Source organism: Nyctibius grandis, chromosome 4, assembly GCF_013368605.1.
Source record: "Nyctibius grandis isolate bNycGra1 chromosome 4, bNycGra1.pri, whole genome shotgun sequence".
Classification (NCBI taxonomy): domain Eukaryota; kingdom Metazoa; phylum Chordata; class Aves; order Nyctibiiformes; family Nyctibiidae; genus Nyctibius; species Nyctibius grandis.
Window position 1 is genome coordinate 97,037,744 of NC_090661.1, and position 25,785 is coordinate 97,063,528.

At 38.8% G+C, this 25,785-nt stretch overlaps 1 protein-coding gene across 1 annotated transcript in view; it reads right to left on the bottom strand.

The window, feature by feature from the left end:
* The window catches only part of GFRA1 (GDNF family receptor alpha 1), a 142,233-nt gene extending 117,444 nt beyond the window's left edge, over nucleotides 1-24,789 (bottom strand). The window contains exons 1-3 of the mRNA XM_068399186.1: nucleotides 24,725-24,789; nucleotides 23,350-23,652; nucleotides 21,972-22,055 (exon numbers count right to left, since the gene is read on the bottom strand). Coding sequence (XP_068255287.1) covers nucleotides 21,972-22,055; nucleotides 23,350-23,652; nucleotides 24,725-24,764 — 427 coding nt within the window. The 5' untranslated portion in view covers nucleotides 24,765-24,789. The remainder of the gene's footprint in view (nucleotides 1-21,971; nucleotides 22,056-23,349; nucleotides 23,653-24,724) is intronic.
* Between the last annotated feature and the right edge of the window lie 996 nt (nucleotides 24,790-25,785).

Here is a 25,785-nt window from a genome sequence, read left to right on the forward strand (position 1 = left end):
CCCTATTTAGTAGTGATGTTTTTAAATGCATACAGTGAAGAGCAACACTCTTTTCTGTACATAAACTAAAAGCCAAATTCAGAACTGGGCACATTATTAGAAGAGGTATGTGAATATCACAATTTATATCCATTTAGATTTTGTTAAATTGAATTACTTTTTAACTACCATACATGTAATTCAGAATTAAGGAATCCAAGTACAAATATTTAGGCTGTATTATTAAACTCTCTGGGATATAAAAATATATTAAACTCCATCCCTGTAGCAGCTACTGATGACTTATCTGAGTCTAGAAAAGCAATATAGATTACTTTGTTCCCCCAAATACCTTGGCAAGGTCACTTGTTTGAGAGTTGAAATGTAAATTACTTCTATTATAGCAGTATCCTCAAAAGTTTTCATTATGTGGATTAGCTCCCCCTCACTCCATCTGTGCTATTTTAGGATTGTGAAGTCTGAAATGTTTGTTTTCATAAAAAGACATGTTAGGACAGAATTGAGACAACAATCTGGAAACTGAGTTTCCCTTAACGTGACGAAAGTGGCCAGGTCCTCCCATTGCCAATCCTTCTTCACCCTTGCCTTTGTATTTATTAAGCAGTTAATCTGCCTTTGCTTCCCACGGCCTCTGCCACTCTAATGTCTCAAGGTCATTGCATTTTGGCCTGGCCACAAGAGTATTCTTGGCCCATCTGGTTTTGTGCCACCAACAAATTTGATCATTGTTGAAACTGCATCAAAGAAATACCCAACAAAGAAGACGTGAAGCAGCTGCACATAAGACAAAAAGGCAATAGTTTATCGTTTCTGTCATGAAAAGAGCTTCTGTAAATGCAGCTACCCAGAATAGTCAAATACTTGAGAACCAGTACAAATTTCACTAGTATAACAGATGCAGCACACCAGCATGGATTGTCATGCTATTTGTCCCCAATAAGGCGTGTATTGTGAATAAGATCTATCCCAAAACATGCACTACTGTATCTAAGTTATGTTGCTGAAAAAGAAACTATGAATGTTTCATTAAATGATAAACTACGATGTGATATCCTCTTTGAAAATAAAAACACATGCAAAAAGCCAAACAGATATAAATATGCATTTGTAATAAGACCACCTCGTTTAAGCACCCTGTTCTTTGAAATGGATATTCCTTTTCTTTCTCCAAAATCACAGGCCAGAGGGAAATACTTCTCCAGTACAATTGATATGTCCCAAGTCAACAATGGATTCAAGTTGCTAAACTTCACAGATCTTTCTTCTCACTGTCTGAGACATGCTCTTTCAGCTGTAATTACAAGTCAACTGATAACTAAATCACATCTATATAGTCCTTGTGGAGAACACATGAGGTATTTCAGAGATCCTATTTAATGTTTACAGCAAGTAAGGTCTGAATTCAAATAGGATGGTGACTGACACTTACTGCACATACTGTTTTGCTCTTACTTAGCATTTATTTCGACACACTGTTTTAAAAATAAATCTAGAAGAATGCCAGTAATCATTACTATGCTAAATTGGCACCAAAATATTGTGTAATCAGAACCTCTGGATGTGAAATGCAATAAAAGCTTAGATACTGATTCAGTTCCTAGTATTGTATTCTTGTTGGCATACTCCACCCCTAATCGATATCCAGAAAGTTTTACTGGTGTAAATGGTAACTGTGTTGACAATGATTTTACACTCATATCTCACCTTTACTTCAGAAAAATTCTCAGTATTTTACCAATCACACACACATTTAATGGGAGAATCAGTTTATACATCACTGATACCCAAACATTTTTTAAGAGGATGCAGGTGATCCAGTCCTGCTACGCAGCAACAGGCCTAAAAATGAAGACTGCTGTATGAAATGGAGGTGGAAGACTTCAAAAGACAGAAAAAAAAAAAATATCTTAATTTGGACGTGACACCACAGCAAAGATTCCACAAAGAGTTGGGAAATACAAATTCATGGGAATTTTGGGAAGTTTAGCAGAACCTATGAAGAATTACATTTTTTTTCGGTTGAATAAGTGAATTCTCTGACCAGTGATACCACAAGATGCAGCTGGTTTCAGTAAGTCTGCGGAAAGAAGGTTCCCCAACGATGTTTAATGAGACCAGTTTTGTTTTCTCCCATGTACTACCATAGTTCTTCCTGAGCAAGGAAATACCATATACAGCAGCAGGTAAAACTGAGAAACCGCTTTATCCTCCTGAGGTGCTAAGAGTTAGTATTCAGTTAGTTTTCCTTGCCTCTTTCTTTCTCATTCTTAGACATTTACATCCTAGAACATATTCTCCTTCTGAAACTGGAAACTCAAGGATTTGTTAGTAAGAGTAATAATGATATTAAACTCATTATATGCCCAGTCAAGTCCCTTGGGTATTTCAAGAGAATACTTATAAGCCTCCAAACACAAGGAAACACCAAAATGTGTTGACACTGGAAACAAAACAGAACGAAAGAAAAGGAATGCAAATTATCCACGCGCCCTTCCTTTGTTCCATCTGTTTTCCAGTCTACATCAAAGCAAGACTTTTTGTGGTCTAGTGCTTCCTAAAATAACAGAGACATTAATTTCTCTAACTTGAAAACACAGAATTTTTTGTTAAAACCAGTCAAGTAAATACTGAACATGACCATTTTACAGACCTTTAAAAGCAATTCTTCATTCCTGAAAGCAATATGTATTCCAAAGTCATTGCCCTAGAAACTACAATGTGCTCAGTTTGTCCACACTAGTTACGTTTTGTGGCTTTACATGGCAAGACGTAATACAATGCGCTCAACTACACAACAAGCAAGTCAAATGCTGGAGAGAAATAGGACTTCTCCAAAAGTAGATATGAGAAGTAAAAAGCAACAAAAGTATTTCTAAAGTTTTTCGGTTAAAAACAAAGATAACTCCGGAAGTGAGTAAACAGACACTGACTGAGAAGATCTGGTACTTTGAAAGAGAAGAATTTGAGAGTACTAGAAATCTGACATAGTCCATAGCAGTGATTACACAGAGTAATAAAAATCAAGCACGCTATTGACAAGTTTTATTTAGCTTAATACGGAAGCAAACCTCCTTTGAAACAATGTAAAATATTTAAAAGCTCAATAATATTGGCAAAAACATAATAATAATTAAAAGAAATGCAATTGCCAGATACCTCGCAGTAAGTACACCTCTGTCCTTATGATTGGAAAGTTCGATCTCAATCAAGCCTGAACATAACCAAAGACACTGGAGGTGCTGAGGATTGCACAGTGAGAGTCAGCAGACAGTGCAGGTTTACTGGACAGTATGTGAACTATAGGGGAAAACACCCACAGCACCTCCTCCTTGCAATTAATCCACTCAGCTCAGGGTTTCATGAAGAATCCTTCTTTTGCCTGTGGCACACCTTTTCTTCCTCAATGAGTTAAATTTGGAATCACATATCCACCACTGGAGGATAATTCTTGTAGTCTATATACACTATATACTCTTTAGTGTGTAGCCTATATACACGCTAAAACAGTGATGTGCACACTATATACAGCACTGTTCTAAACAACTCTTAAGCAGTGATGCTGCTTCTTTTCTATTAAATCCCTTAAGTGATGCAATTGTGTTGCTCTCAACCTCTTTATTAAATATAAGACCTTGGCATCATAGGGTGTGTCTATATAGCACAAATATATGTTGAATAAAATAACTCAGGTTCCGGATAGCTGCATTAGCACTTTCAGTTATAGTTGAATAAATAATAAATAGGATGCTATATGCCACTAAATTTTTTTCAACACATTTTTTAATCAAGAATTATTTTATTTAGTCTCTAAATGGTAATTAACTTAGGAGTACACTCAGCAGTTGTAAAATTCATGCTGTTCTGCACTTGTAGAGGTACAAAAGGTCCCCTGTTTTCAGTACTATGCTGATTGATTCTATGGTAGAGCTGCTGATTCCCTGCATGAGTTTTCTCAGATAACACACGGCCTTTTAAATATTGGTACACTGGGTATTTACAAAGCATATATTTTCTACAGATAAGCTAGGCAAAGAAAGCTTATTGAACTTTGTAATTTAAATCAAACATTGAAAAATTATCAAAGCTTTATACAAACTATTTTTAAATGATGAAGGCAACTTTTATAATGACAAAAATGACTAGCATAAAAATCTATTATAAGTATCATTTCTATACTGGAAATTTGAGGTAGTTAAAAAGTGTATTTGTGACAAATATATCCAAATTTGCTTTACCATATCAAAAATAATAGTTGCTGATAAATATCTGTGATTTTTGCAATATTGTGGTCAATGGGGCTGCACTACAATACATTGCCAGTAGGCAAGCACCTTAACAGTCTGACCGTGGGACCTTCTAAGGTCTATGCCAGCACTGTGTATTGCTGCAGATACGAGCTCTAACTTTCAGTGCTTCTACACAGACAGACAGAAGGAGGAGGAGTAGTTATTCTCTCTCCTTTTCCTTGTAATTCAAATTTTTTGTTAGCAGTGTACTTCAACTGACTAAAGCATCTTGAAGAACTGACTTGGCCGTAGGAGAGCTATCTTATTTTTCTTTGGGTGCATGCCAGCATAAAGCCAGGCAAGAGTGACTGCTAAGCTGCAGTCTTTTCAGAGTGGTGGCATGAAAAGTGCCAACATTATCAATTAAACAAAGATGGGAATACTGCTCTCCCAGTGCATCAGCTCTGGATCTAGCAGCTGTATACTTTACAAATACGAGTAGCTTTTTCTGTTTGGGAGCCTTCTAACTTTCATAAACTAGATGGCTTTACAAACAGGACAAGATGTTGCTGACGATCTGGCAATGGAGGAAAATACAGCTGCTATCTGATTGCTGAGCTATAAACTGAGTTTTCCACATAAATAATCCTCTCCATCTGTAGCATGAAGTTTAGGGGAAAAACATAAGGCCACCAATTCTTTTCTGCAAAATGCAGGCATCATCTTTATGAATGAATTTCATACAAGGTCTCAGTGCTATTTGTTCCTGATAGAGCAAGGCAAATAGCTTTTATACTATAACTGTCTGAAGCTTGCTTGCTCTCCTGAAGTGAATGCCAATTTTAAGTCAGACGATGATCGCATCAGTGCTTAAAATACACACAAGATGCATGATGAGCATCACAAACAGGACATTAAAGTGCTCCACAAAAACCTATTTTGTCACTAAAAGGGTCTTTAAGAACTTTCAGCAGTATGAGACAGAAGATCAGGAAGTAAAGTATTGAACAGTGACACACGTGTTAACTATCAGACGAACTGTTATCAATGTAAGAGAGGGTATGGAACATCCAATGCATTGTAAACAATTACAGATCTTTAATTTCAAGAGCTGCCCACATGGAAAATCTCCTCTACTTGGAAGGAATTTTCCTGACTCTGCATGTCAGATAAGTCTCCTTATCAGATTGCTCAAAGCAAAAAAGCAGGTAGTCATAATAGGAGAATAATTATAAAGAACAAGTCCTGTTCTGTGGAAGAGATCTCTCTAGGATTATCTGTCAGAGGCATCAGACTACCGCATGAAAGCCTGTATAAAACGTGAGAGCTTTTAATGCATATTTTTTTCTGACTAATGAAAAATAACATTTAGAATTAGACCAAAGGCATGAAAAATATTTTTTTTATTGTTATGGAGCTTAGAAATATACCATAGAGGGCAAACACAGTCCTCTTTCCTCACATAACTTACAGGGAAGGTAATAGCCATGTCCCTTTAATGTGTGAATAAAGCAGCCACAACACACATACGGAGTTCCAAAAGATGCAATTAATCAAAACGTCTCGAGGTCGCACAGACAAGGTACATTTGCAATCTAGAATGTACATAGAAACATAATTGTTGACAGGGGTTACGTTCTGCAGCTGCTTGGGAAAGCTTCATTTGGTCTTAACAAAAGTTTTTCCCAAGGAGGGACTAAAAGTCTGATCTAGTGAGCAGATTTTGATCCAATTCTGATGGAAAACAACTGGAGACTCAATGGTAGCTGAGGGCCTAGAGTGCTCATAATGAGACCCTGATAATAGAATGCAGATGGATAACCTGTGACTAAGAGCAAGAGAAAACACTCTTCTGCAGTTAACTATAAAACATATTCTACAATAAATATTTTTCATAATTTAATGCTATGAATATGGGTTCTCCAGATTAAAAAAAATTCTTTCCAGATGAAGAGACAAAATAATACAAAGTGTATTTTACCCCAGTGTTTCCACCACACATGAATGGAAAAACGACAAGAAGCCAATTTCAGAGGAGCTGATCTAACCCTCACATTAAAAAAAAACCCCTGTAATTAAAAGAAGTAATTGGCATACTACTATAATTACTGCAACATATATTCTTCAAAGAACAACGTGACCTGATGAAATAAACAGGTTTAAACATGCAAATATCACTTCTCTTCCTCTGCAAAGTGTCCTTAAGAACTACTACTTTGCTTGCAAAATGGCTGCTGCAATTTGACTGCTCTCCACATAACCAAATTTCTCTGTAACATTTCTTGTTTCCCATTAGCAACCAACTGACAACTAGTGAAAATAGAAACAAATAGAATAATGTTTATGCTTCATTACATGTTAGGATTGATCATATTGGAATACAACGTAATACCAGAGTTTATGGAATTCTACCACGTTAGAAAGCAAACCAGTCACGTCTCTCTCTCCAACACCGAATCATCATAGAATCACAGAATGGTTTCAGTTGGAAGGGACCTTAAAGATCACCTAGTTCCAAACCCCTACCATGGGCAGGGACACCTTCCACTAGACCAGGTTGCTCAAAGTCCCATCCAACCTGGCCTTGAACACTGTCAGGGAGGGGGCAGAACAGAGGCAATAAACATTCTCCTCCAGGAAAATGTTGCCAACTCTCAAGTTTTGGTACTCAGTGAAGTAGCTTTTTGATAAACATGAAAGGAGAGTGAAAACTATCAGAAGATTTTCTGTTTAAATATGCCCTTTACACTACCTGAAGCTCTCTGATTTAGAGTTTGACAAACTCTTTAGTTTTGTTCACACACAAAATGTTGCCTTCTTCCCTTCTACTAGTCTGCCTCATTTCAGATGTCACTTTTAAAAAAAAAATATATTTCAATTGATTATTCAACATTTACTTGTCACCAATGAAGAGAAGGAACTGCCAGAAATTCAGGTACTTAAATTCTAAGTACAGCATAAAAATTAATGCTGTATGACAGTCATCACAAGATACATTCTCTAAACAACAAAAGACAAATTTTCCTTATGAAGCAAATGCAACTTCATTCTTCCTTGTTTGCTTTATTAAATAAAACAGTGGCATGATTGTCTATCTGAACTACAATTCACTTTATTAACTTTAATAAAATAAACAGGCTCTGAAAGCCAGATGTGAGATGGGACTTCTGCACACTTTTTTCCTACCAACTAATACCCTTGCACTCATTTCACTGTGATGCAACAGGTACAGACAGGAGAAATAGTACAAGGAAATAAACTGTGATGTAGCTTGCAATCCAAAAGCAACAAATACTGCTTTGAGAATATTTGGCCTTGCGCTGCTAGTGTCTTTAAAAACATCCTGACTTAATATCCTATGGTTCAAGAACACCACATTGTATTACAAACAGGAAGGTTCGGCTCTTCATGAGTTGCAAACTGTTGTTCAGCTGTATGAACAGACAGGTACAGACACATCTCTCTTCTGTACAGTCTTTTCTAAAAAGCACTATGGCACAAACTGGTGGCCCTTCTGATACCACCTGTAAAGGTTTTGAAAACTCCTAACGGGAAGAAAAATGTAGTCTCACAGAACGACCAACCTAGACTACAGTCAGGAAGTTAGGATAACTGCTTTTTTTCCAATGGGAAAGAGCTATTTTGGGGGAAAGGTCTGGAATTTTATACAAATAAGCCTCCTAACCTTCCTTTGAGTAAACCTGCTGTTGAATGATTTATGAAAACTTTCCAGTCAGACAGGCCCAGAATTAGAGGTATGTTTGTGCCTTAACTCTCCCTTTAATATATGTATTAGTCAGATTTTAAGTACATCAGCAAAGGTGATCTTAGGCACTGGTACAACATTGATTCATATCACATACTGGAAAAGGAGTGTTTGAACATAATTTCAAGCCTGTGTCAGAAAGGAATTGTACAAAAGTGAAAAAGCTAGTGTCATAAGTTTCCTGACCCTCAAGTGCTTGTGTCTGCCAAATACACATTAGCTCAGCTTTTACATTTAATATGAAAAAAAAGCTAGAGTCCTGCCAGCACCTATTCACTCAAGTCTTAAAACAACTGAGGATAAACAGTCAAAAGAGCGAACACAGTCACATCTTCTACAAACCGTGCAGCTTCTCATGCTAGCATTAGATGCAAAGAGAAACAACCTGGGTTAACATTTGGGTGTTATAATGCGAAATAGATAAACACTTCATTTGCCAATTACAATTAACATCATCTTCTATGACAAATATGCTGGCTGCACCTCTTTCAACACCAGTACACCCCCCACCTTTCAGGTGAACTCAATCATTTAAAGCACATCTGGGGTACTCCAAACTGTACAGAAGAAATGTGAACAGCAGGAGTCCCCCAGAGGTAAAAATACCTCAAAGAAACCTTCTCCTCTTCCCAAATCCCTACCATACAGTATTTTGGGCAGCTAGCCAAAACCTTGTCCCTAAATAGCTGTAGAGTGATTTAGAGACGTATTTTAATACTTTTGCCACTCTTTAAACATAAATAGTTCAAAATAATACATTTACTGTACACTAATAATACACATCTGGGAAGTTAACACCTTTAAAAAAAACCCTTCTAGCTTTCCTGTTAGAGTCTAATATATCATTCCTAATATGCACAGTAATCTGTAGAATTTTATTAAAATACTTTTCTGTTATTGTATCATGTCACACACCAAAATGTCATTACCCAGAATTAGACCACTGCACTCAGCTACAATCTGGGGAAAAGATGACTTGTGTCATTAGTCTGAAATACCAAGTTTTTCTGAGTTTAAACATATTTCAAATATTATAAATCCTTTTAAAATTCTGAAAACCACGAGGAAGGATAAGTAACAGACCTTAATTCTCTATGACATGCTCCTTAAGACTCTGATCTTGTTCAACATGTGGCATTCACGCTCAGGAATATTACGAATTGTCACCCTAATCTATCAGCGACACTCTGCCGTAGAAGAAGTACAACCTGCTCCGTAGATAGAGGAGCTATCTGTTACAAGCACTTTACACATCTGATAGCTGCAGTGGGAAGTAGCTCTTCTCACCACAGTGCAGGTCCAGAATCATTTATTATATTTCTCATTCTGGCTAAAGACAGAAACTAGTCACTTTAAGTATTCTACAAGCTTGAATATTGACTCTTACAAAGCAATTCTGAGTCCTTCAATTAGCACATATTACTGCTCAAGGGGAGCTAACTATAGGGCTCTATTTTATTCTTTTTGCGACAAAATAATTCATTCTGTAACTTGTAAATTACATTTCTCTTCACAGTCTAGACCAGATATTGCACACTGCCTGCATTACAGAAATCTGTGATTTTTTTTCTGAAGATCCTACTGAGAACAGCTTTAGAGAAAACATTGCCATTTATGAAATCAATTTCTTTTTCCTCCTGTTAGTGTCCTAGGTATAGTCACTTATTGATTACCTTTAGGTATGATTTTAGTTTTATTATGTCTGTCTGTGTAGGATTAAATACATATTTAAATCACCATATTAATTTAAAATAATGATAAAAATCAGTATATACAGTTGCAATGCTACAAATACAATTTTGAAAGGCAAAAGAGAATAACATTTCTTGTTTTCTTAGCTTGACAAAGTATTGATATTGGAAAGATTTTTATGGTGATATTTTCTCTTAGAGGAGGACTGAAAGTTTGCAATGTTTAAATCCTTGACTGAATGCAACAGGAAGGAGATAACTCTCTTTTTAATAATCTGAGGAATTTATAAGCTTACTTGCAATTAGCATAAGTGAAAGCTAGTATCAGACTGTATAATTACCACACAGCAATGCAGTACCTAAGCCCTAAAGATGACATCTTCACAAGTGCAACCACTCTCCATCTTGTTAAGTGAATAATTTAAAATAGATAATTAAAAACAATGCAGAGTGGCTGCTTGCAGTGGGTATCACTAAAAGTCATCTGTTTCCAGAAGTACCCCTATAATGTCAAAGATGTCCAGATACCGACACATTTTGTAATGAATAAATAAATAAATAAAGTTCAACCATCACAATTATTCACCATTTATGGCTGTAGTTATGACATTAACGATGTCTTTAATATATTGACAACCTCACCTTTAAGTCGCTAGTTCAAATACAGTTCAAGAGGGTAATGACCGACAGTATTTATCCAGCTGCACAGTGAACTACACACAACAAGCTGGGGGGAAAGGGGTATGTTAAGGGATAGATACCTGAGCTACAGAAATCATCATTATAATTGGCACCTCTGTTGGCAGCTTCCACAAGGAGGGGAAGGACTGAGTGGGAAATGAAGAATGAACCTTCTCATTTCTAGGACTACTAGAGCCCTGCTCTAGTAGCATGTTTCTCTGCTCCGCTCTGCCAGACTGGACATGTTGTAGGATTGACAACTTAATACCATTTTGTGGATAGCTAAGGCATTTGGTACCATTTTTTCTTCAAATAGACTAATTTAAAATTTATTCTCATTTATGCTTTTTAATCTTCCCCCAGCTCTTAGAGAAAGGCCAAGGGCATGAAGATAAGATATTTTTAGCTATACAGCAGAAATGTATTAAAAAGCTAAATGAACCTCCAAGTCAGATTAAAATAATTTTCTATTTACTAAATTTAAAAACTTTGTATGCATATTAGTGCAGTTAGTGCAGTTAAGAGTTAACACATTCACTTTCTACCCAGCTCAGAAGAGTTATCCAGATATTTTTAAACTGTGCAAAAATTAAAAAAAACCCAACAAAACCAAACCACCAAATCCCGTGTTCAACAATTCTCACACCAATTTATAGACAAGATTAAATACACTAACACACCACATTTCTTTGCAAGTCTCCTTTAATTTTCTCTTGTGAAGGTGGGACATTTGGCAAGGGGAAGAGACATCTCGCGCATCAGCAGCCTTGGGGAATGTTTGCTTGGAAACACACACACAGTTTGACCTCTCAAAGGATCAAAGCAGTTTACTTCGTCAGGTCGTAAGTGTTATCAACCGCTGAAAGTTTGTGTCTCCATTTCACTATTTACGAGACTAAAACTAAGTAAATAGATTATGAGCGAAAGAACTGACACAATTTCTCAGTCTATAAGGGTTTATTATAAAGCTATAATTTTCATGACTTTTCATATGAGAATACTATAGGCAGTTCTTATCTATGCAATCCTTTAAAGAAATCTGACAAGCAAATTTATCAATTTCTAATAGAATTTCAAATAGTGCAGACACCTCGCTGTCTTCAATCATGTCTTGTTTCGTGACTGTGTATATGGAGAAAAGACTTGTTTGTCTGGTTCCTAATGGATAACATGATGTACATTCCCATGGCAATATAAAATGAACAACAATAAAAATGATAATTTACTTTGCTGTCAGATGCTGATCCTGTAGGTGTGAAGGAAAGCAAGTAAAGCTGCAGGGACTGGGTTCTGATCTGGTATTGTATTTAAATATTCTGTAGTTGAGATCTAATTGCACGTAATCTGCTCAATAAAATTATCTTCACTGTGATTAGTATCCCAGACTTGTGTTATTATATAATCCTAACCTATTTTTTAAATAGACATTTTAATCTGCTGCTTAAGCATTCATTAATGCAAAGCCACTGCTGTGAAGAATACATTCCACTCTATTGGCAAGCAGCAAGCCTGGGGAAGTCCGGGTATTTGAGCACGAATTCTGTGAAACTACTACCAAATGGCCTTTCTCAATTTTGTTTATGACCGTACCATAACAAACATCAGCAAAACTTAATCCTTAATCCTAAAAATATTCCACATGAAAGAGAAGATGACTCTAAAAAGTGTGGTGTCATTTGTAAATATAATGTCGTTATCATCCAAATAGTCAAATGCAACATACGTGTTCACACACAACAGCTTTTGGACGGGTCCTTTCTTTCTCGCTTCATTTCTAAATCTGAATAAATAATCTTCATGCCAACTAACCTAAATGCATGAATTATTTCCCATTTTGAGAATCCTGAGATGCTCAATTATCTAATATAACTGTCAGCCATCAACTGTACTTAATTGTCTGTACGTTTCAAGTCCACTGCATGTTTATTTATATCACTTGCACAACACACTAGATGTTTTATGAGACTAGAATGAGACAGGTCACAGTCTAATGCTTAGTGATATGACAGGAACCATATTTGCTTTTTTAAATCCTAATTTTTCAAGGAAATGTAAGTAAATTTAAAATTAGTCTCATCTATCTTCTCCACACCCCTGCAGCTTCCAGCGATTTTTTAACCCACAGGACATACTCAAACAAATTTGACAGAGGAATTAATACAAAGTTCTCACAAATTTTATGAAAAACTGCAGTTTTTAGACCCACATAGACCTGCCTGATGAGGACAAAGCAGACCTGTCTCTGTCTCTGGGCCATTCCAAGGGGGAGCAGGTGCCTGCTCACTGATAGAGTCATTCAGTACGTGTGTAACACCACGGCACGTGCTTCCCCACAGAGATAAGAGACATGGGACAGAATTAAGGACTAGTGAAGAGACAAGGGAGTACTTGTGGAGAGGGCACAGCACAGGGAGAGCAGACAGGAGCTCTGTCTGTGCAGAGAGTGGGGGCATCCAGGAGATGGAAGACTCTGGTAGAAAACCAGGCTTTATTAGTTCCACTACTCAGGAATTCCTTTTATTAGGTCACATCTCAAACTCTTTACATGGAGGGTGAGAGAACAATTTGGAGAATGTTGGAAAATACAGAGTTTAAGGGAAGCTTTCAAGGAACAGAGAAGGCATTGCCACACCAGAGGTACCAGACAAGGGAGGACAGGGAGGCGTTGGGGGAACAGAGAAAGGGAGAGCAGGGTGGAGGGCAGAGACAGACTGCAAAGAAAAGACATCAGACAGGAGAGCAAAGACAAGCCTGTCGTAAAAAGGTAAGGTAAGAACTGTAGTCAGATTTCTGAGAAATAAGTAGATACGGTGAAAGCTGAGACACTCCACACTGCAGCGACAGAGAAAGAAACCACTGAAGTCCTACAGCCGGAGGGGATTCGTTGGAGGAGTTCTAGTTCAGAGAGAGCAAAGTCGACAATCAAAGAAGGCACGGTGGTGGAAAACGTATGTCAAGGCAGGCACAAGTTGTGGTTATTAGCTCAAGGAAGCAACAGCAGTTAGCACTAGCCTGACTGTCAGGGTTAAACGTAAGAAACGTCAGCAGCGGGCTGGAGGCTGTGGGACTGGGGAGCGGGGAGAATCAGATACTGTCTCCTGCGGAGAAGGAACAGGGAGATAGCGATTTCTGGTTTTGCTGAACTGAGCTTTAGTACTGAACTTAGGGTGCAGAATTCAAAAGGAAGAGAGTGGAAGCTTTTAACACATCTGATCCTCATCAGCTGCATGACAAAACTGTAATGGGAAGATGCATTTTATGGACACCGCACAGTGATAAAATCATATAACCAGTGAATGCAGAAATTCATCTTTATTTATAGGTTCCTACTCAAATTGTTTGATATCTTCAACTGTCTTTACAACCCATCATTTCTGCAAATTTCTATGCAGGAAGAGCTATTTCTATGCCATTACACTGTGTGTCATGCATCTCTCGTGTTAAATTTCAGGCTGAGTGCAGATTGTACAGGACAATAGCCTGACATTTATAAAAATTGTCAAATCATCATAGTAACTAAAGAACTATTCCAAAAATAACTTTATTGTGTTAATGCCCTAACTATACTGACAGCATTGTTGCTACATTACTTTCATCCACAGAAAATGCAAGAATATAAAAACACAAAAAAAATAATATAAAATAAAATACAGAATTAGTTTTCATAATCAAAAATGGTCACATTTCTAAAAATCAGAGCTGTAAACATGTTCCTTTCTCAGGTTAAACTAATATAATGCACAGCTTAAAATAAGAAATGTGGGATACTTATCACAAACATGTTCTGCCTTACAATGCAGAAATTCTTATTTCTTCTCATCACACACAGACATTTTATTCTTAGCGTTTTTAACATTCTGTCAGCTCCTGACAGATACCACTGGCTCTTCCAAGAATGTCAAAGTTATCCCTGAGAGTCAAATACAACTAGAGTTATAAAAGTAAAGTTTTAAAATATTTTAAAATGTAAAAAGCCAAGTGCAAACCGCCTGCCGTAAACTGCACCTTGCTGTGCCATCAAGAGACAGAAAGCTGCAGGATGATGCTCTTTTGGGCACTGTTCTCCACATTTCAGGGAACACAGCTTACAGACAAGGCACTTCAGGAGCCCTCTGAAGAAGACTACCACAGAAATATGCCCACTCAGTGCAAGCTTCTCTTCTGCACTAGTCCTTATGCTGCTTTTATCACCACAGTATTCCTGACAGTATGCTCAGCACTGTGCCAAAGCTGTGCCAAATGGACCACAGGCTTCTTCTCACTCTCACCTTGTCATGCCTTCAGCAGCACCAGTAGCAGGCTGGTTGCATCTGACTGCTTACCCCTGCAACACAGCAGAGTCTGTAGATACCTGACAAAACTGGGGACTTCCTGGCAAGTTCTGTATTTCTAAGGTCCCCTGGCAGTCCGTGCCTGTTCCTGCTCACCACATCCTTCAAATGGTGATAACCAGATTCTACTTCCCTCCTCACTGACTAGTAAATGCCTAGTCTCTCCGTGCAATCCCACCAAAACCACTAGCAGCATCTATGTGCTTTTGCTCTTACTTCATAGGAACTAGCGTGGCACTTAAGCAAACCATACAGCTAGCCTGTAATAGGAAACAGACAAATATACAATTTGCTGCTCAAAAGTGCATACGCATTTGCTCATTTGATATCTGGCCCACCACACTATAATCGAGATTTTCCTGCAAAGATACAGATTAAAGGGATGGCAATTCCGCTCTCCAAAGATGCTACTCTAGACAAAAAAAAGACATGGTTCACTGTATGTACTATATATATTGAAAGCAAAATGTCTGGCCATGCTTACTCAACTAGTCATCTCCCAACACTTTCCTTTGAGGCTTCAGGAGAATACTGTTCTCCTTTTGAGCTTCCTTCAAGATTCCTAAATATTCTCTCTTACTACTCCCAGCATTCAAGGAGACACTGAATATTCATGCATAAATACTCTGTGTTGTATCACCAGATGCTTCCTCCTTCCATGGAATAGATTTCATCTTGTTTCTCATGTTGAAACAGGTTGACAAAGCCTGCCTAGACCACTAGGACAAGCATCAACTACATTTGCTCAAAGCTGTGCACATTAAATACTTGAGGAACAAAGACCTTTTCTTCTGTCTTACAGATCTTCAAAGAAATTGGTAAAGAAGTTCCAATAATCTCACCAAGGAAAGAAATATGGACTAAGGTGAGGACATTTACATATTCCTATTTGGGGTTTCAAGGCCTGTTCATGTTCCTGCTGAAGTTAAAAGTGTATAAGCACTGCCTTTATAAGCTAGTCAATCAGTTACTTCAGCAAGGTACTTAATTCCCCTCTTATAATCAGATCTAGCTTCAAGAACTGTAGAAAACAGGAAATTCAAAGAGCTCCTGCAAGCCAACAGTCACCAAAGTGATTTTCTTTTGTGTGAAGTCCAATCTGATTATGAAAATGCAGAAGTGGAAATCAGCAACTAGTATCTATGCACTCTTGATAACTTGTTATCTAACTGGAAGCCAGCCTAGTTGTCTCTGCAAAGAAAATCCGCAGACAGAAATGTCAAAGAACACAAACATTGTTCATGCTCATATTAGGTTTATTTTTGTCAAACTATTTTCATTTTGTTAAATGCAGCTAAAACAGATGCCTGTGTTGTTTGGTTTTTTTCTTGCAACAGACAAAGGGCCACAAATTCTCACTGGGGAAAGAAGAGTTAGTCTTGATTTATAACTGTAAAAACAGTATTATATATTGGTCCAAGGACTATTACTTTAATGTATTACCTTACAAAGGAAAATATAGTTGTGCATGTGACAATCCAGGATAGGCCAAATTAACAATACGTTTTTACTTTCCTGTTATCAAAAGGCTCAACCTCACATCAGAAAACCAGAACAAAAAATTACAACAGGAAACAGAATACATCATAATCAAATAAAAACATTTTGATGTGTTATGCTTACTTCAGTGGGAACGGAATCAGATTGCAAGGCTCCTACTAATTTAATAAGATAATTGTTTATGAAATTGAGTGAATGTGCAAGGTAACTAACATGAAGTATCTCACTTTAAATAAACTGCAACAATATGGGAGGTAAGAGCTAATAAGAGCATTGTAAATAGTCAAGAGACATCAACAATTTAAAATTTTTTAAATTAAATTGCCTTTGTACAAAATGTGACACCTCAAATATTCTTACAGAAATGTCAGAAAAAGACATAGTGTTAAATTAGAAAAACATGTAGCATTTGAAACATACACAGATTTAGGAACAGAACCAGGATTAGAGGCCTCAGGCAGTAGGAATTGGGGATGTCATACAGTATTAATTCATGGGAGAAGCCACTAATTCACATGCCACAACCCCAAAAGGAAAGAGCAGTGAACCTGTTGGTTAGGACAGAGAGTCTAGCTTATCTTTTTGATAAACAATTTTAAAAATGCTACATATGGATTCTACAAAAGAAAAGTAATTTACCAGGTAGGAAAAAGAAACAAATGATAATTAAAGTGTCAGGGACCTGCTACCCAGAGCCCAGCTCTTACATTAGTTCAAGAATTGCAAAAATGAATGGGGAACCATTCAATTCTTGATTAAAACAATTTTGGGGTTATGAAAGTTTGGGAAAATTAATTCACTATGACATGGTGTTTTCTAGTTCTACAGAGCCCCTCTTTACAGAAGTAGCAGAAAGAGAAGGTATGAGGAAGCCTAAAGAACCTTAAGCACACAGACAGGGAAGTTCTGTTTCTCTGGATCCTGAGAATTCGTATTGAAAAACCCCAACCTTCTTCCTCCACCTCTGCTGATAGCTACTTTTCCAAAGGAAACACTTGTCCATTCTCTGTGATGTCTCTATCCTGTCCCAGGGAAGGATAAAATAATGGGGAGGGGCCAGACAGCTGTCATCAATACTCAGAGCAGGCTTTATGCTGGGAAGAGGGAAGTGTCTGTCAAATCTTGAAGGAAGTGTTTTGCATACTGGACTTCATTCTTTCCCAGCATCAGCTTTCTGATCTGTGAATGACAATGATACAGGATGCCTAAAAGACTTTGAAAAACTCAGAGGAAGAAGAGAAAACTACTAACTCACTCACTCTCCTTCTGTGCAACACTGAGATCCTAGAGGGAGACCCAGACCCATCTTCATGAGATGCTACTGAAAGAGCATACATGAGACTGCCTAATTTAAATGCCACCAGCACACACACCCTGCTGAGAATTCCAGCACTCCTAACTTTTTACAGTCTCAGCTTCTTAAATACAATAAAAGGCCACCTTACTGACCACAATTGTTTGTATTTGTACTTACAGCTTATTCAGTATGCAAATCAAACACGCTAACTTCATGTGCTGTGCCACCCATGTAATAATGTGGAACGATACATTCCAGTAAGAAGCCCTACGTGCTCTGCCGTCTACTGAACTCTTGTTTTTAATTAACAAATTTACCATAATAAATATAAAATTTACCCTTTTTCTAAATATAAGCTTCAAGATGCCTTCTGCAACAGAAGATTCCCAGAGTTTTTAGAGTAAACAGCCTCTCATGAGAACAGCAGAATCAGGAAACGCTCCTTTTGACATATAATCCTACGAGACGGTTCCTTTCTCTCATTTGTTAATGATACAAAAGGCACTTTGTAAAACCAGTTTACTACACTAAAAAGAAATGTTGGCAAGGTAATTAATTTCTACCTGTCTTGCATTTTAGCAACTAGAAACGAGACATAACTAACAGTATGTAACCGACCAGTTCTCCACAGATTACCAACAAAACCTACATGTTTTAAGAAATAATCTGATTTATGTAGCCTGTTCTTTAAAATTATTTCTGAACATAATAGATGTAAAAGAAAGAAGAAAAGATACACAAAGCTGAATAATGGGATAAAAAGCCTGTGATTAACCAGGCAACTTAAAAGTGAATCCATGGGGGAGGAGAGCATTATGTCATCCTAAATACACTGATCTAAATAGTCAGTTCTTTCTAATATTAAGTATTCTATCTATACCACTTCACAGATATGTCTTAAGGCATTTTATTCAGCTTTAGTGGCTCTCAATTTTGTGTTGAAAAAAACAAGACATTTCAGAAACATTTATTTTGTAAGTATTTCTACAGGTATGTGAAGCTACAGTTTTTATGCAGGGTATTTTCTTACAACATGCCACAGAGGTGACCACTATACTGTATCAGCTGATACCGAAATAATAAGATATCTTCCAGTTGTGAGGCTCAACATCAAATACAATACAAATTCAAGAGGCGAACTGTTCCCAAGGTAGTAAAAAGCTGTAGACAGCTTTAACAAGTGACTAATTCAAGCATCTATTCTTAATTTGGTGTGAAACTCACCTCTGAAATCCAATCAACAGATTTTGCATTTAATGTACTTGTGACAGAAGTCAATGGCCTTAAAATGTTTTCACCTCTCAGAAGTTGTTAAGGTTTAAGCAAAAATGTCTGTTTAAGCAAAATCTTTACATCATAATAACTAACCCAAATCTGTTACTCTCCAAAACACGCACGTCTTCAGCAATTTAAAAAGCTGCCTACCAGCAAGAAATTCACACCCTGGAGGCAGAAGCACCACATCAGACATTGTAGTTCTAAAGAAAATTCAGACCTAGACATGCCCAAAACAAGAAACAAGACAGCCCTGCTCTTCAACTGGGAACTGGATTTGGCCATGTGAGGTGTCAGAGAAGTTTATAGAAGGAGCTGAATTTACGAACTTAAATTGTAGATGGAAAGGAAGGAAGATCAGACCCTTGAATACTCAAGATACGTCATCACAAGTAAATCAAATATTGAACTAACATTCCTATTTTAGCTGGTTTTTTTTTATATAAATTACACCTTCCTTGCAAATTTAGTTGTGATTCAAATGCAAAATTCATGCTCATTATTATCTAAATATAAAATACCCTGGTGTTAACAGCTAGTACTACAATAAATAATTTTGTGGGTTTAGATTTTTCTTTTCTCTGTTGTTGGACATTTTTTTAAATAGAACACTTAGTTTGTCCTCCTAGTTCTAGACTAAGAACAACACTAGTCCCAGTATAACATAGACCACTTAAAAATACAAAAAAAAAAGCTTCACTTTGGTAACATGAGTGCATCACTTGTACCATTAATTTAACAGGAACTGGAGAGAAACTACAAACTTAGTAACAGGTTTAGCAATATATTTCTGATTTTTGGTTTAAATCAACATATTGATGCTTGAACGATTAATGCGAAAGTGGCATACTGTTTCCATAGCAGATGCAACTTTGAACATCTTTCAAATATAGAATTAGATCAACTTTAACGGCTTTTAAAAACTGTCCTCCATTTCTTAGACTTATTACGCTACAAGAGACTTATGGAACACACAAAGCAGTCATCTTAGACAATGTTTTTCCCCTTTTATGTACCATAAAAGATAACTGTTGTGATTTTCTATACTGTCTCAAAAATAAATAAAAAAGATAGCAAAAGCATTACACTTCATATATACCAAGTTATACAGAATGGCCTTTGTGAGATTAAAGGGTTCATTGTTGCTTTTAATTAGACCTAAGTAACTCTTATGAGAGTGAATACTGCAGCGACTTCTATAAACACAATGATGACCTTAGCAGAACACCAGTTATGAAACCCCTGCCAACACTGCTTGTACAGCGGTATTTTTGTTTTGTTTTAATCAAGATATAAAAATCTTACCAATTTCTTCTGTTTGGGGTATTTGCAGAGCCCTGCAAAAAATCTGGAAGACTAGGCAGCTTTAAGAAATGTAACATGCAGTAGTAACCATGACGATAAGAAAAATGCTTTTGCTAATCTTTTTCTTTCAGATGACAATAATTCCAAATACTGGTGTACTGCCACTGCATTACAACTTTTCTTTGTTGCTCCCTGTGAATCTAGGCCTCCAATCCTTGTAAACCTGAAACTTCTGACAAAGTGAACAGCAATTTGGGATGCATTAGTAACACAGAGTGAGTCCTAACCAATCCACTGGCATCTTAAATGACTGTGGTAGGATGGGCGTCACTTGTTGGCAACTATGTCTTATTTCATTGTTGTGCAGAATAGGTAGGAAAAAAATATTACATTTTTAAGATAATTACTTTGCAAGTAAATGGGGAATTTAAAAAGTAACAGAAAGGTAGAGTGTACACAGGGTATTTCTATGGAGATCATAAAGCTGCTGAGTAAGTTACAATTTGGCCCTCAGCAGGATGACCATAAACTTTAAGAACCTGGAACCCCTCTGCATTGCTTTTGTCTTGGTTCTGTAAGTTGGAGTTTGTAAGCAATAAAAAAAAAAAATAAATAAAGATTCTTGAGAAATCAATCTTCATTCTCTACTATTTCGCCAACAGGCTTGCTCACCAAACTAGGATAATGCTTTCAAAAGATGTATGTGATTTGGATCTGAAGTCACATTTTGAAAAGTGACTAAAAGGCTGATTTTCAAAGGCATTAAGGTACCTAAAGATGCATTAAGCACTTAGAATTTTTAAAACTGCCTGGGCATCTAACACCTATTTAAATCACTTAGTCCTTCCTGAAAATCCCAGTGGGCAGTTATCTACATTTTATGTGTCTATACGCCTTTGAAAATCTGTACCATTAAATACTTAACCACCTAAGTCCCCCTGGCTTTTAATGAGACTTACGGTCCTAAAAAGTCTAAGTACTTCTGAAAATTGGTCAAGCCACTCTCTCTGGTCTTTTCTTCTTTCTTTTAAAGAGCCATCTACTAATGCTTATCCATAGCATGTCAGTTAACTACAGCTTCAGCACTGTCAGACTTACATATTATACTGTGCACATTCAATTTTTTTTATGTAAGTAAACAAATCAAGGTCCTGAATACAGACTGCATCCTCATAATACTTTCTGAAACTTGCAAAAAGAAAATGAATTCCAAACTGTAACCCCTGTGAATGCCCAAAAATCATTGTTTCAAGAAATATGATCCAAAATAGGTATAATTTAGGCTGATAAAAAACAAACAGCACAGTTTAGTTACCAAGCAACATATTCAAATTACTACAAACAAGTTCTGAAAGATAGCCACACAGCAACAAAAAACGTTCAGAGAAAAACTAGAGAAAGAATGAAGTTGTGAACTGGCTCTTTAAACAGGCAGCAGTTACAGAAGACAAGCCTTAATTCTGAAATTTCTTTTTCAAAAAAAAAAAAAGTATGAAACTAAAAAGCATTCCCTTATGCAAACATTTGAAAGATTTATCTTCTGATCTTCTTTAATGTCAATGGGAGGGAACTTTCACTGACCACATTCCCAAAAAGGAACTGATTTGTAAATTAGGAACACAGGGAATCAGATTGCCACCTACAGGAAAATTTAGCATTTATTGTCAAGGATGACTCAAAAAGAATACAAATTGCCATCCTGCCAAGCACTCTTTCAGTTTTAGTTATTATTTCAAAACCAATTAGTATTTCCTTTTGTCCAACTATATCATGAGCTTCCTAAATCCAGAAAGCCATTAACACTTCTTATTTGACAGTATTGCTTGAAAGTTCCATAATTCAACTACAAAGCAGCAGATTGCAATCACATTTCAGTTAAAGAATTTTAAGTCTGCTTACCTGATACAATTGGTGCTAGCCTGAATATGTCTGATAGTCTGCTGTTAACTGGCTCATAAGGGGAATCTTCAAGCAAGTCATTTCCTAAAGACAAAAAATATTTGGATATTTTTCTTATACGAGAATTCAGGGTAAGATGTTGTCATTTACTTTTACTCTAAAATGAAGTTACTCTGCAACAGCAAAAGGTACTACTCTTTAATCTGTTTATGTGGCTATTTCTCCTCAAAGCATTATCTATAAAAACACCTGAAAGAAGCTAGTTATTTATGCCTGTCCCTAATTCTTTTCTCTTCTTCCTCCATGCATAAGGTCATAATTTGCAGAGACAGCCTGTGACATCACAGGGACTGTCCCATCTCATGCCAGCAGGAGAGAAGCTGTAGCAGGGATGTTCCTCTTCATTCAGCAGAGCTCTTTTTTAGAGGAGCAGCCCAGGTAACAGCCAAAACCTAGCATCTTTGGAATAAAACACTCATAAGCCGACCCTGTTGGAAAGGAAACTTTTTATGATGCAGAAAATACCCAAGTAGTGTAATTTAATATGAAAGTTAGAACAAAAATATATATTGACTCATTAAAACATTCCATCTGATGGCTGGAGAAATGAACAGAAAGCGATTACTTTCCTTTTTGCAGAAGCAGCTACAGAAAAGAGTTAAATGGGGACCACACTGAAATGAAAGACTGCATCTTCAACTCCTGGGCCAGAGCAAACCAGGGCTAAAAATGATATATCTCATATAAGGACCTGACTGTTCTCAGTAGACTATGGGAAATTTGCCAGTGACATTAAGAACAGAAGTCCCGAGTCAAACACTGTCATATCCCTTTTAACTGGCATTTCTACATGCTCTAGGAAGCATAAACTTCTTTTTTTCTGCCTCAGCATGCCCAGGGAATATTACTAGTAAATACAGGAAAGGAAAGAATAAACTTGTCCTTGAAACAATGCTCCTCTTCATATTACATTTAACTTTCAGAAAAAAAGCTAAGAAACTAGTTCCAGTGTCCTGTGATCTTGTTAGGTGAGTCCTAGTTAAGGAGTTTAAATATTATTAGGAAAATGTCTCCAAATTATTGTTTTTGTGGCTTTTGCACTTGCTAGTGCCCTTATCTTTTGACTCGGGTTTAGAAAGGTCAGCTGGGTCCCCTGGAGGAAACCCTCATTGTGGATTTCCCAACAACAGGAGCTGGAGCAGCAGCTGTTCTTGAGTCAGATGAAAGGTCCTCAGTTTGCAGCTGAAGTGCACAATGTGAATTATGGGGTCAGACTCTCAGTTTAGCCTCAGTGGCAACAGCAAGCTGAGCATGTGAGGGGCTGCAAAATCACACACTGCATTAGGGGAGTGTAACGTTTCTTTGTTTTGCAACGTACCCTGTAAGCTCTGGTACATGCTCCAGTAAATGCGCAAGCAGTTTTTCTCCTTCTTCATGCCCCTCTTACAGCGGCAGTTGTACAGAGATTTCTGCTTGAGAGCTTCCATGGCGCTTTTGCATTCATCCTTTGCCTCCAGGCCTGTCGCCCGGCTGAAGTTGCTCTCTTTGCCGGCTACACACTGCCTCAGTGTCCTGTATTTAGTACTACAGCTCTGCTCCTTGAGACACTGATCGCTGGCTTTCACGCAGTCAAGGCGGTCCCCTCCCGGCAGCCCGCTCACTTCTGCGGACAGAAGTACATCTAGAGAGAGGAGACACAAACCAAGAAACTCTCGTTAAGGGATGAGGCTGATTTAACCAGGGCTCCAAAGCGGGCACCTGGGAAGCACAAGGCAACTCCTTACACAGCACACACAGCCAGCCCCATGGGCAGCACCTTGCAAACCATGCTACACCTTAGGAAAAAGCACTCAGGGCTTTCATGGTCTTAGATCCACTTTTGTGGCAGTCCAAGGAAACAGTACATTTTAACCCTGCTAGTTGATTTATGAGAAAACACAAAAAGGAAAAAAAACCCACAGGGGTTAATGTGCCTGACAAAACAAGCATTCATTATTCCTTAGATCCACTTTGGTGAAACAAATAACCTTTCCATTCGAGTGTTTAACTGAGGGGTTAAATATTCGGCCTCACTTTCCACAAGAGCTTTGCTATAATTTCAATTACATCCACAAACAAGCCGCTCAGAGATAAGTATCCTCACTGATTGATATTAGCCTCTTTTTGCATCAGTCACTTTTTAAAGGCTGTACACATTTTTGCTTATTCTACATGTATAAAGGTAGAATTTATGACTCCCCCCCTCCATTTCTCACCACGTATGATGCTTTTGCAGGAGAACAAAGCAAATTACATTAACTCTTTCCTCTCCATGCCCCTTGTCACACTCCCTCAGACACACACAGATGGAAACGCCAACATCTCCTGTGTAAAGGAAACCAGTCTGGGCTGCAAACCACTCACAGTCAGGCAGGCTGCCAGGTTCAGGTGAAGATGTAATCCTTCAGCTGGCTCTTGTCACCCCCCCCTCCTCCCCAAGCAGCCTTATTTTATTAAAATGAAAAGTTTCCCTGTAACTTGTGAGAACCCAATTTAGCAAGAGGCTACGCAGGCAAGTATCTAAGCCTGTAATCTCCCAGAGCTTTAAATGTAGACTGGGTTAACTGATGCGAGGCAGAGCAGTAAAAACTACTGGAAACTTCACTGTTCTGCCTAAACAATAGACTGACAACCGTCAGGCATCCGATCCTATAAACCCTATGCTTTGCTTTATGAAGCAAGGTACACAGAGAAAGCAGACGCCAGCAACTTACCCACTAAGGGCAAAGCGAAGTACAAGATAGCGAGAAACATCCTGCTGTCTTCGGATGGTTTCCCCAAACGAGCTAATGTGCCACAACAAAGAGGATCAGCATGTAGATACTCGAAAACCGCCGAGGTCCAAAGACTCCAAGTTCAGATCCATTGAATTCAAGGAAAAAAAAAAAACAAAAACCTTCTCTCCTCTTCACCGCTACCAGCACCAGCGGCAGGAGCAGCGACGCAAAGGCTGAGCTTTTTCCCTTAGATTTCAGGTCTGAGCAACCTGAAAACAGAAGCACTGACTTCAGTGAGGGAGCGGGAGAGGCGCACGCACGGGTATATGTGTGTGCGAGTGAGCAAGCGGGAGCGGGGCAGGAGCGCCGGTCGCCTCCTTGGGTGGGCAGCGCCTGTTCCCAGGGAGGGACCGAGAGCACACACCGCGGGGGGGGGACACGAGATCCGCGGCGCCCGCCCGCCCCCGGCCCCGCAGCCGGGGCGAGCCGCTGCCAGCCCCGCAGCCACTCGCAGCCCCTGGCTGGGGCTCCCCAGGGCTGCCCGAGCCCCCCAGGGAAATTCGCCTCTTCCGCCCCCTAATCTGCAACTTTATTTATTCGCTTGCGCCGGGCCGGGGAGGCGGCGCGCGGGGGGCCGCGCAGCTTGCGCGGTGCGCTCGCCTCCGCCGCTGGGTCGGGGCGTAGCGGGGGCAGGTGCCGCGCTGCCGGCAGCGGCTGGGAAAGTTTGGCACGGGAAATTGGGACGGGCAGGGGCGGGTAAGGAAGCTCAGCGGGAGGCGCGGAGCGGCCGCGGCTCCGGCAGCCCCCCGGGCACGGCGGGAGCGTTTCCGAGCGGAAGCCGCCACCAACTGACCGAGCTGCGGGAGATGCGGCGGGGCGGGTGCCCGGTGAGGATGACCCCGCTTCCCGCCCGCCCCCGCCCTCCACGGGGGGGCTCGGCGGAGACGCGCCCCCCCCCCCCGCCGCCGCCCGCGGGGGAAGCCCGGGGCGCCCCGCTGCGACCCCGAGGGGCGGGCGGGGGCGACCGCCCGTCTTCCCCCCGCGGCCCTCCTTGGGGC